Source organism: Coenobita brevimanus, chromosome 26 (assembly GCF_032717465.1).
Source record: "Coenobita brevimanus isolate Jiangsu-jjx chromosome 26, ASM3271746v2, whole genome shotgun sequence".
Classification (NCBI taxonomy): domain Eukaryota; kingdom Metazoa; phylum Arthropoda; class Malacostraca; order Decapoda; family Coenobitidae; genus Coenobita; species Coenobita brevimanus.
In genome coordinates, this window is record NC_136979.1 from 12,647,650 (window position 1) to 12,660,492 (window position 12,843).

The following is a 12,843-nucleotide window of genomic DNA, read 5'->3' on the forward strand; positions in this document are numbered from 1 at the left end:
TTATCAGGATATTGTATCTTGGAGCTAGTTGGAGTTAAAAGATGACATTGCTTTATTTTGATTAATATAGTCAAGAAATTAGTTAAAGCTCACAATTTTAGTTTTTTACTATATTGAATTATTCATGTAATTATCATGAGTATGTTATTTTCTAATTGTTGTCTTATTTCTGTCACTTTTTAATCCAAGTCGTGTCTGCCAGTTGTAAGTAAATGTGTGCCAGTAAGTATCAAGAACAAAGATGTTTCATACCCGAAGTAGTAATAATGTATCTTCGTGCTTGTAAGTTACAGTAATCCATTCTGTTATTAACAAGCTCCAGCAACCTTGTGCCTCACAGTGATACATCTAACTTCTCACTGGAGTAAATAAGGTTCCTTACCCATTAATTATGACCAGTTAATGAAGTGTCAGCAGTGCTTTTTAAGGCTTTGTATGAACCCATAGCCTTACTTATAATAATCAGTTACTTAAGCTAGATACCATTCTGTACTTAGAACATCGTCAGTATGTCTTTGATGTGGCATTTGAGTGACCCTCCCCCCAAAACCCTGCTGTTTGTCAGCCATATGTCATATTCCCATTTGTGCTTAATGTAAATCCCCATGTACTCATGTTTTGAACCCTATTTTTAAATCTTGAGTTTTTCATGTAATTTAATGTTCAAGAACTGATGTTTTTTTACTGTGTTGTCCCCTAGGTTTTGTACATATTTTTTGCCCATCCTGATTTTGACCTTGTGACTCGTTTTCCCCCATGTGGCGGATGTGGTGAATGTTGTGTGTGTGATTAGCGTGGGGATTACGAGGTGGTTGTCACGGCGACCGACCTGGGACAACCTCCTCTCACCTCGGAGGTTCTGGTCCTACTCAGTATTGTGGACCGAGCCAACCGCCCACCAGTGTGGGACCAACAGGTCTATGAACCCAAGAAGATCCCAGAGAATATTAGTGTGGGTCAGACCGTCTACTCCATCAAGGCCAGGTTGGTAGTGGGTGGTGGATGCTGCTGGGCGGGCCGCAAGCAGGTCACTAACTCCTCTCCTGGGCCTCACCCGCCAAGCCATCCACCACTGCCGTGTAGTCACTACCAGGCTCCCACTAGTTACTAGCTAGTGTTGCTGTGCTGCCAGGGGGTATGCTGGGATGGGCCGGGGTAACCAACCTGTACTAACACCCGCACCCCCTGCAGCACCCTCTCTGCTGCTTCTAGTGTACTCTTCTTTTTTTTTTTTTTCATAGTTTTCAGCACAGTATAACCTGTGGCAGATTTTTCTTTTTCCCTAAAAGATTTTTGTTTATGCCATTAAAAGTCTCCCTAAGGTAGCCTAGAGAGTCTACAAAGACACTAACAATACTAACCCTAATGTTCGCTCTCTCCACAACTGTGCACAGCGAGAATCGTACAGGCTGACCGCCGTAGCTCAGGACCGTGGGTTCCCTCCACTGTCTCGCACGGTGGACGTTCAGATTGATGTAGTGGATCGCGCCAACAACCCTCCTGTATGGACCCAGTCCATCTATGGCCCTATTTACATCAAGGAAAACTTGCCAGTAGGGGCAGGAGTTATCTCAGTGAAGGCCAGGTCTGTTGTGCTGCCCAACCAGACCCTTTGGGCCTGTCTGCCCCGCACGCGATGGTCTGCTCCTGCAGGCACCTCACACTCACTTATGCAGACACCTTCCCACTTCAAATTTTCGTACAGTACTTGGATGGTGAAATACTTTCCAATATTTTTTTTTTTTTTTTTTTTTTAATGATCACAACAAATGCAGCTCACTGTTAGGTTGGCTGGTGAGTGCCCAGAAGGTGTCCACATGAGGTCTCTCCAGAACAATGAGTGTGGTGTGCTGCTTCAGATATCTGGGCTGTTTGGAGATTTGGAGCATTTGGCACGCTGACCCGTTGCTCCCAAGCCCTGCCTCAGCAAACATGCATGACTCTCACAGCATGTATCAGCTGCATGTACTTTTATCGACACTAGGCTTGCATGCTTCTCTAAGTACATTTTCACACTTAACTCTTTTGCTATGACTTCCCTGTGTATTTCATCCACTAATTTTTTATGGTTTTACAGATGTTGCTAGAATTTTTTCTAATGATTTCAGGTTTTATCACTGTGATTGCTGTAGCCAAGCTTTAGGTTTAGCCAGCACTGACATTTTTTTTCTAATGTGTAGACACCTCTAACATGCAGTTTTTTATGGCCTTTTATAATTTATTTATGTATTTTTTTTAATGTTTAGTTACACTGAGGCAGTTCATTTATTAACCTGCATCTTTGGCCAGTTTGCCTGAAGTAAAAAAAAAAAAAAAAAAAAGAAAGTTATTCAGTCAACTCAGTCCATGAATGTTGATAATGATTTTGCTCTCCCTGAGGACGGGATAAGAAGAAGCATGAATTTTTACTTATTAGTTAGTGTGCAATGTGAATGGTATGAGCTAATCCTGCATCCAGTGTTAGCCTTGATTTTTAGCTTAAATAATCTACTGAATTGGCATTGATTTAGTTTTAAAATTAATAACCTTGTAATGTGTGAATTTATGTCCTTTTGTTTTGCCAAATTATTTCATTGTATTAATGGATCATCTTTTGTTTGATGTGTGTTATGTAGTGAAATATAGTATTTGATAGAGCTTTAGGTGTAGGGCTTGAGGATCTTAAAAAACAAAAAGCTGGTTTTCATGTTTTGCTGCTGAATTGATTGAGTGCTTAATTGTGTGATGACAAGGAAGAGGGAAGCTAAGGACATTGTCTCGCTGTCAGTTGTCACCACACAGAATTTTATTTGCTGTTTGATGATGGTTATATTCTGCTTGTTATCAGAGGATCCTTTTGATTGTTAATTCTGTTAATTTTGGTTATCCTTTTTTAATGTCATCGGATATTGTTCAAGTAGCTCTAGCAATTTCAGTTTGCTGAGGATTTGGTCTGCAGTGTTCCCATAGGCTGAAGAGAAGCTGGGCGGCCCATACCATTCACAGGAGCTATTTAGTAAAACAATTTTTTGGTCTTAAATAGCAACAGTATCGGCAAAATGCGTTTAACTGGAATAGAAGATGCACCCACCTGATCTGGCCTCACTCCTGTCAAGTACAGTATTAGGTTCACTAAAGTCACATTCTCATTCTTATTTCCTAAGCCCATTCACTGCTGTTGGGTTAATCATGTATATAAATTACCCAACTTCTGAATGACCAGCACATTTCCTTAATGGCTGAATGGTTCTTGGGTGATAAGAATAGTGAAGTGGCCAGTTGTACAGCACAATTGTGGCAGAAGATCTTTGGCACAATCTGAATAACAGACACACACTCTAGGCTTTAGTAGATGCACACTGTAGAACAACTGGAAAAGAAGTGCACTTTGACCTCCGATGCATAATAGTTGCTAACTCAGTCATAGAGCAGAGTAGTCAGTGCAGCGGATAAATTTAGTGTGTCATATATTGCTGTCCTAATATATTAGCCTCCCACAATTGCTTTCAGTATTAGTATTCAATAGACTGTAAGAATGTTAGATACAGTATTTAGTTTGGCTTCAAGAGGATTCAGGTATAGCAGAACAATGTTATATTTTACATTAGTTACTAGGAATGGTTTAGTCTAGGTATGGTATAGAATAGGAATTACTGTATATCCCTTAGTCTTGTGAGTGCTTAGTATCGGGGTAGTTTTTTCTTGTACAGTTTTTCATGCGTATCGTGGATTTTGATAAAACAATTTGTGAAACATACACAGTATATAGGTTTTAGAAATATATTTTACTGTACTAACATTTTCTGTGATGAGTGTCAACATTTCCCCCATGACTCCATTTCCCCCGCTAACATCTAACCTGTGCCGGTGCTTGTCACCACCACAGCTCCGGTATAAAGGATAACCCGGTAGTGTTCTATCGCATCATCCGAGGCTCCACAGCTCAGACCAACAAGCACGACACCTTCTACCTCCAGCAACGCCCAGACAATGGAGACACTTGGGCCGACATCAAAGTCAACCATCCTTTAGACTATGAAAGTATAAAGGAATACAACTTAACTGTGAGAGTAGAGGTATGTAATTAGATATAGAATATATCATTTGTGTGTAGCCTTGTAATGCAGTACAGATATAGAATATATCATTTGTGTGTAGCCTTGTAATGCAGTACAGATACTCCTTGTTTAATGTTCCATGCTGTGTGATTTCATTATTGAGTAACTGGTAAATTAACACAAGTTCCTAGTTACAAAGTAGCTCTTGTATCAGTGAATAGTTGTAGTGAATTCAGTAATTTAGTAGTAATTTGGGGGGGGGGGGATTTATAAACTTTACACCTCAAGCCATAACATTTGTTTCTCCTAGTAATATAGTCAAAGTAGTATTTTTTCTGGATGTGTTGTGAATGCAGGTACCTTTGAAGTGGGGAGTGTCTGTAGCCTATTACAGTACAGCAATTTGTGTAATATTGTCTATCTATCTGTCTATTGCCAGACGCCTCAATCCCGTTTGGGGTGGCCACAAACAAATCGCCTCCAAGTCGCCCTGTCCCCCGCCATTTCACTGCCCTGCTCCCAACTCACACCCCCCCCCTCTCTCATATACCTCTCCACTCCATCCCTCCATCTCATCCTCGGCCTCCCCCTCCCTCTTCCCCCCTCCACCTCACTCACATACACTCTCTTCGTCAGTCTTTCACCCTCCATCCTCTCCACTTGGCCAAACCATCTCAGTGTGTTTCTCATAACGCTTCCTGTCACATCCACATCCACACCACAACGCTTCTTTATATCCTCATTCGTCAGCCTGTCTCTCCATGTGACTCCACAGGCTCCTCTTAAATAACTCATTTCCACTGCTCTCACTCTTGACTTGTGTCCTTCCAACAATGTCCAAGCTTCACTTCCATACGTTAGAGTTGGTATCACAATACTGTCATGTAGTAACTTTTTCACTTCCATGCTCACTTCCCTGTTTCTTATCACTGCTGTCAAAGAACCAGCAACCTTTCTTCCCTGCTGTACCCTTTCAAGCACTTCACCCTCCAAACCTCCATCCTTACTCATCACACTACCCAAGTACTTAAACGTACTCACATTTTCCAATTCCTCACCATCCAACCTCGCTGTACATTCACTGACTTCACCTCTCTCAAAGAGCATCACTTTACTCTTCCCTACATTCACCTTTAGATTCTGTTTCTTACACACACTCCCAAACTCATCCACCAAGCCTTGCAGCTCCCCTTCTTCTTCACTCAACAACACAGTATCATCTGCAAACAACAGTACAGGGAGTTTCCAAACTTCAAATTGTATTGTTTGCTGAAGATTGTGTGATTGCTTTTTCAAGTAGTGTTAAATATATCAGTAAAATTCACATTACCCTTGTTGTTGAGAACTTGCAAGGTATTCATTATAAAATAGTTGCCTTTGAAGTGTCTTGAAAGCTACAGTACTGTAGTTCATTACAGGATGTTTGGGCTGCTTTGCAAACAGCTTTTTACATTATTGTGTCAAACAAGTACAGTACACTAAATAGTTTGTCAAGTTTTGCCATTTTTGATCATCATCATTGTCATCATCATCATCATCATCATCCATCCAATCCTCCTTTCCCACTCTAGGGCAGGGTGAGGAGTAGCAATGTCCAGACAGCCCAAATTTGCCAGTCCAGTGGGCCACGCTTCCATTTACTCACCAAAAGAGAGAATGGGAGAGAGAGAGAGAGCCCAGGTTTAAACTGAACTTCTTATGGAAAAAATTAGTTTGGATCAGGTGATCCCACACCTTTGACTAACAATTGCCACTTTTGTGACACTGTAGTAGTAGTAGAGCAGCCCTGGTCTGTCTAGCCAAACGGACCCATTACTCACAGGCAAGCAGTTGCCCCTGTAGGGCCATCCTGCACAGTGAACCAGTGTTCACTGACAGTAGGCAACACCTTACCACAGCAAAGGATGGGGAAGAATGTGTGTCAGTATTGTCTGTATTAATGCAATATAGCTGTGGCCATGTCATGACTCTGAAATAGGAGGAGAGAGCATGTGTTAGGAGTGTAATTCTGTAATAGTAGTGAGACTTGGGTGGTAAAGGAAGAGGATATTTACTGGCCCGAATGTACAGAAGTGACAGTGGTTAGGTGGGTTTGCTGTGCATCTTTGAATGCATGGCCTGGGTGGGGGGGAGGGGAGGCTAGGTTTATGATGGAAGAGTTAAGAGGAAGGATGGGACTGGAGTGTGTTGGTGTTTTGATGAGGAGAGGTAGATTGAGATGGTTTGGGCATGTGGAGGGGATGGGGGATGACAGTTGCATGCAGAAAGTGAGAACTGTGCTCACTGGGGGTAGGGTTGCAAGAGGCAGACCAAAAAAGACCTGGGATGAGGTCATGGAGTGTGGCCCCAGTGATAAGGGACTGAATCCAGAGATTGAGCAGCATGGAGAGCCGTTATTAAGTGACCAGGGCTGATGCATGCAAGCATGTTGGAGCCTTTATAAATGGAAATGGAATGATAGCAGTAAAAAAAAAAAAAAAAAAAAAAAAGACACAAATGAGTTTCAGATGTTAGTTATCCTGCCAGGTGAGGTGGAACATCCTGGCTTATACCCAGCTTTTTGTGAAAGGCAGTTGTTTTATTCAAATATTCTGTTGAAAATAGACATGAGAATGTCATTGAGACTGCCACATGCCATCTATTTTGCTTCTTTGTACAAAAGGTCAAATAACACATGTTAATTCAATGTTTACAAATGGTGAAATGATGTGATGTGAGTAGATTCATCCTTGAGTTTTGCCCAGTGAATTCTGCTCATTGTACATGAGTAGGAAAGTGTGGAACTGTTTACAAGCATGTAAAATAATTATAAAACTGTGGAAGAATGAAGGGGTTGAATAATTAATTCTATCTACCCATATATCTCTATCTATTTATCTATATCTTTCCTGTCACTTCATATTGCTCATCTTTCCTTTACAGGTGGCTTTACATTGAGTGACAAGCTAAATTGTTTCCTGTAAGCCAAGAAACCATTTACAACTCTGGGTGGTAACCATATAACCAACCTATATGTGCTCCCTACTTGTCAACAAGTGGGTTGGTGGAGGGTTAGTGCCCTTCCCCGTAAAACCAATCACTCAAAGATCAAATGGCCACCCCTTACGGGATTATGGCATCTGGCAATAGATAGATAGATATATATATATATATATATATATATATATATATATATATATATATATATATATATATCCTTACAAACAGAATAACTACAAATTTGAAGGAAATCCAACCTCGTGAACAGGCAGGATTCTGAAGCGGTTACTTGACTACTGATCATCTACACGCAGTGAATCAGTTAATTAAGAAAACTACAGAATATAATAAACCACTGTGCATAGGTTTTGTTGATTACTAAAAGGCTTTTGACTCAGTGGAGCACATAGCAGTTATAAATTTATTGCGAGAACAAGGAGTGAATGAGAACATTGTAAAACTGCTTGAAAACATATATAAAGAGGGAACTGTTACAGTTAAATTACATAAGGACTCGGAAAAAATTAAGATTGAGAAGGGCGTGTGTCAGGGAGGTACAATTTCATCAAAGTTATTGACAGCATACCTAGAAAGTGTTTTCAGAAAGCTAGACTGGGAAAACAATGGAGTGAACATACATTAGATGGAAAAAAGCTAAACCATTTAAGATTTGCGGATGATATTGTCCTTATCTCAGAAACAGCAGAGACATTGCAAGAAATGTTAAATGACTTGAACAGAGAAAGTCTCAAAGTAGGGCTAAAGATGAACCGGAATAAAACTAAAGTAGTGTTTAATCCTCAAACACCAAAGAGCGTCATCAGAATAAGTGGAGAAATTCTTAAGAAGTCGAGGAATACAATTACCTGGGACAAATACTAAAATTAACAAAAGATAATGATAGCGAAATAAAAAGATGCATTACAATTGGATGGAAAGCTTTCGGTAAACATAGGGACATTATGAAAAGTAGCTTGCCAGATTGTATGAAACGAAAAGTATATAATGAATGTATAATTCCAGCTATGACGTATGGTTGTGAGACTTGGAAACTGACAAAATCGATGGAAAATAAACTAATTCCTTGTCAGTGAGCAATGGAAAGGTCATTGTTGGGAATATCTTTAAGAGACAGGAAAAGATCAACTTGGGTGGGAGAGCAGACTAAAATCAAAGATATTATAGAAGTTATAAAAGAACAGAAATGGAGGTGGGCAGGCCATGTAGCAAGACTAAGGGATAATCGATGGAGCAAGAGGTTGACTGACTGGACACCAAGAGATTGTGAGTGTAGCAGAAAAAGGCCAGACAGGAGGTGGAGGGCTGAGAGACAGAAATTTGCAGGGAAAACGTGGAAAAGATTGACTCAGTCAAGGAATTCGTGGAGAAGGTTTGGGGGAGGCCTTTGTTCAGCATTGGACATGTAATGGCTGCTGCTGCTGCTGATGATGATATACATACATATGTATATATATATATATATATATATATATATATATATATATATATATATATATATATATAATATCATCATCATCAGCTGTTTGAGTATCCACTGCAGGACTGGCCTATCCTGACTGAAGTCGGGATGATAACAGCCATTGTATCTCTACCAAGTGGCTTAGGCTGTCTGGTAGAGATTGTATGTAGGGTGATAAGTGCTTGTAAGTGTAATTGTAGTGGCTTTGGATGTGTGTGTAATCTGTGAACCAAATGTAATCGGCCCGCACAAGCCGACTGGGTGCAAGCATGCTTTACAGTAAGCGACACTGGTTCAACCACAGCACCCCTTGTGTCCGCCAATGCAGTACGTGGCCGGGTGAACACTCCCAAAGTTTATTACCCTGGCGGGGCGTGAACCCTGGTTCACCAGTGTACAAAACGCACACTCTACCACTGTACCACAGAGGCTATATGTATATATATATATATATATATCCATCCATCCATCCATCCATCGTTGCCCCATGAGGAGCGTAGGGGCCCGGGGCTAGGCAGTGGGTCCTGACATTTAAGATGAGAGTGACTAGCCTCACTCATCCTGGAGTGGGATTACATGAGCAATCAACCCCAACCGCCCTTTGGATATAAATCTTCACCTGCTCAATCCAATTGGACCGCAATAATTACACATTGAACCACCAGGCGCCAAAATTTGGTTATATGGTTACCACCCAGCATAGTAAATGGTTTCCTGGTGTACAGGAAACCATTTGGCTTGTCACTCAGTGTTGGGTCACCCACAGGCAGAAGGAAGAGGAAAGAAAGAAGGAAAGAAAGACAGAAGAGGGAGTGTACAGTCACCTGTAGGCTGAAAGACAAGGAAAGAATGAAGGAAAGAAAGACAGAAGAGGATGGAAGGAAAGACGGATGGAGGAGAGGAAAGGGCAGACACCCGACAGCAGCATTGCATTGAGTGATATATATATATATATATATATATATATATATATATATATATGAGGATCTAGGAAGAAAAATGAATGCGAACTACTCTGAAAATAGAAAGTTATTCTGGAAAGAGGTGCGGAAATGTAGAAGTGAAAGTGGAAAGAAATGGGATGGTGTAATGGATGCAGGTGGTAGATTATTAACCCATGGAGATGAAGTAGGGACCAGATGGAAAGAATATTTGGAAAGCCTGATGAATGGGGATAGAGAGAGCAGAGCAGCTTTAAACATGGTTGGTTTTGGGGGGGTGCAGAGAAGGAATGCAGTGCCAGGAGACATGACATTCGCACAGGTGAAGAGTGCTGTGAAGCGGATGAAAAATGGGAAAGCAGCTGAGGTTGATGAGGTGTATGCAGAGATGCTTAAATGTAGTGGAGAGAATGGAATGAAGTGCTTGTTGGAGATATGTAAGAAGGCATGGATGAGTGAAACTGTGCCTGCAGAGTGGAGAAAGGTTGTGATTATACCTCGGTACTAAATCCACTCACTGGATGTAGTGCTGCTCTTAGGTGTCTGTCCTTTCCTCTCCTCTCCTCATTCCTTCCTTCCTCTTCTGTCTTTCCTTACTTCATTCTTTCCTCGTCTTTCTGCCTACGGGTGACTTTACACTCCCTCTTTTGTCTTTCTTTCCTTCATGCTTTACTCTTCCTTCTGCCTATGGGTGACTCTACACTGGGTGACTAATGGTTTCCTGTACACCAGAAAACTATTTACTATGCTGGGTGGTAATCATATAACCAAATTATGGCACCTGGTGGTTTAGTGGGTAATTACAGCTCTCCAATCGGATTGAGCCGATGAAGGTTTATATCCAAGGGATGGTTGGGGTTATTGATCATGTAATGCCACTCAGGGATGAGTGAGGCTGGTCAGTCTCATCTTAAATGTCAGGACCAAATTGCCTAGCCCTGGGCTTCTACGCTTCTCACTGGGCAACTTAGAATTGGATGATGGATGGATGGATGGACAAAAATAAAGGTGAACGAAGTGAGTGCAAGAATTATCGTGGCATAAGTTTATTGAGTGTGGTAGGGAAGGTATATGGAAGAATTATTAAGAGAAAGTAAGAGAGATATCAGAAGTCCTAGTGAGTGATGAATAGGGTGGCTTTAGGAGTGGCAGAGGATGTGTGGACCAAATATTTTCAGTGAGACAGATAGTAGAGAAGGGTGTTTATGGCATTCATGGATCTGGAAAAAGCATATGACAAAGTGGACAGAGAAGGATTGTGGAAAGTTTTGTGCATGTACGGTGTAGAGGGTAAGCTGCTAGGTGCCGTCAAGAGTTTTTATGATGGTAGTGAAGCATGTGTCAGGGTTAATGGGCATCTAAGTGAATGGTTCACAATCAGTGTGGGCATGCGACAAGGTTGTGTGATATCCCCATGGTTGTTCAATGTATACATGGATGGGATGATGAGAGAAGTGAAAACACGAGTAATGGAGAGAGGGATGGCATTGGTAATGAATGGTGATGGATGGAATATCTCAAATTTGTTGTATGCTGATGATGCAGTACTACTTGCAAGTACTGGACAAGAACTTGGTAGGCTAGTGCAGAGTTTTGCTGATGTCTGTAAGCATCGTTCCTTGAGAGTAAATGTAGAAAAGAGTAAAGTGATGGTTATTGAGAGAGATGGTGACTCCCAGTGCAATGTAACAGTGAATGTAGAGAGACTGGAATTGGTGAGAGAGTTCAAATACCTGGGTGCAGTGATAGAAAAGAAAGGAAAATGTGCAAAAGAAGGTGAAAGTAGAGTGACACAAGGAAGGAAAGTAGTTGGTGCTATGAAGGCCTTGATAAGACAGAGGATTGAGTGTTGGAGCTGCACAAGGCCTACATGAAGGAATGTTAGTGCCAGTTTTAACAAATGGATGTGAGACTATGGTGTGACATGAAAATGAAAAGTCAAGAGTGATAGCAATGGAGATGGGACTGCTGAGGAATGTATGTGGAGTAGAGAGAGTGGATTGGGTATGAAATAATGTGATTCGTGAAAGATGCGGAGTGAGGAAGTCTGTGGACACCAGAATCAAAGAGAGTGTACTAAGATGGTATGGTCATGTGGAGAGAATGGATAACAATATAGTGGTGAAAAAGATATATCTGATCGAATTTGAATAAGGGAGGGGGCAAGGTAGGCCAAGGAGAAGGTGAAGGGATATGATGGATCATTGTGAAATCTCTTTAAAGAGTCCAGTTAGTCAGCCTCTTGCTCCATCGGTTATCCCTCTTTCTTGGTCCATGACCTGCCCACTTCCATTTCTGAATTTTTATAACTTCTATAATATCTTTGACTTTAGTCTGCTCTCTCACCCAAGTTGATCTTTTTCTGTCTCTCACAGATATTTCCAACATTGACCTATATGTATACAGTAATTGCCATGTTCACTTCCTTATTCCATATCCTATCCATTAGTGCAACTGAACCTTCTTTTGCTGCTGTACCCTTTCTTGCACTTAATCCTCTAAACTCGTTGTTCATCACACTGCCTAAATATTTGAAGGGACTTTACATTCTCCATTTGTTGATCATTCAGCATCTTTTTGCATTTTGTAACTTTATTCCTGTCAAAACCCATATCTTTACTTTTTCTACATGAACTTCCAAATTTTGTTTCCTGCATCCACATCCAAACTAAATCACCAAGCCATACATCTCCCAAGCATTTTCACATAACTGAGCATTATCATCAGCAAATAACACAACAGACAAATTCCAAATGCAACCCCCAATCGCTATAGACACTGCAACATAAATTGCTGTACCGCCGCCCGCCAACTATCCCTTCATATCAACTCCAGTAGGAGGAGTTGTGCACAGATGACTTAGTATTGATTGTGGAGACTGTGAGGGTGGCAGAGGAAAGATTCAGGAACTGGAGAAATACAGTGGGGATAAAGGATTTGAGAGTAACTGTAGATAAAATAAAAGTGATGATATGTAAGGCTGGTGGTGTTGCTCTCAGGATAGAGGTGATGTGGCCATGCACAGTTTGCCCACGATGATGTGAGAAATACCTCCATCTTGTGCAGTGTTTGTAAGTGGGTGCATAAGATGTAATAATATTAGAGGTGGTCTGCTAAATAATGCTTATTATGTGTGTGTGGTGTGTAAAGGGAGAGCATGTAGAGGCAGAGGCATGAAAGGATTGATGTAGGTGGAGAGTCTTTTGAGTGTGTGTGAAGGAGTTTTGTTATTTGGGAGATGTGATATGTAATGGAGGTGGAGCTGGATCCAGCTCATTGGCCAGGGTAATGAGTGGTTGGAAGAAATTCAAGGATCTCATGCATCTCCTGACATTGAGAGGGCTTTCCCTCCATACCAAGGGGTTCTTTTCCTTGTATACAGCATGTTTAGGGGTGCAATGCTGTA

The 12,843-nt window shown here is 41.2% G+C and overlaps 1 protein-coding gene across 1 annotated transcript in view; it reads left to right on the top strand.

Moving 5' to 3' along the window:
• CadN (neural cadherin) overlaps positions 1–12,843 on the top strand; it is a 481,090-nt gene that overhangs the window by 42,858 nt on the left and 425,389 nt on the right. The window contains exons 11-12 of the mRNA XM_080267947.1: positions 1,395–1,585; positions 3,866–4,055. Coding sequence (XP_080124073.1) covers positions 1,395–1,585; positions 3,866–4,055 — 381 coding nt within the window. The remainder of the gene's footprint in view (positions 1–1,394; positions 1,586–3,865; positions 4,056–12,843) is intronic.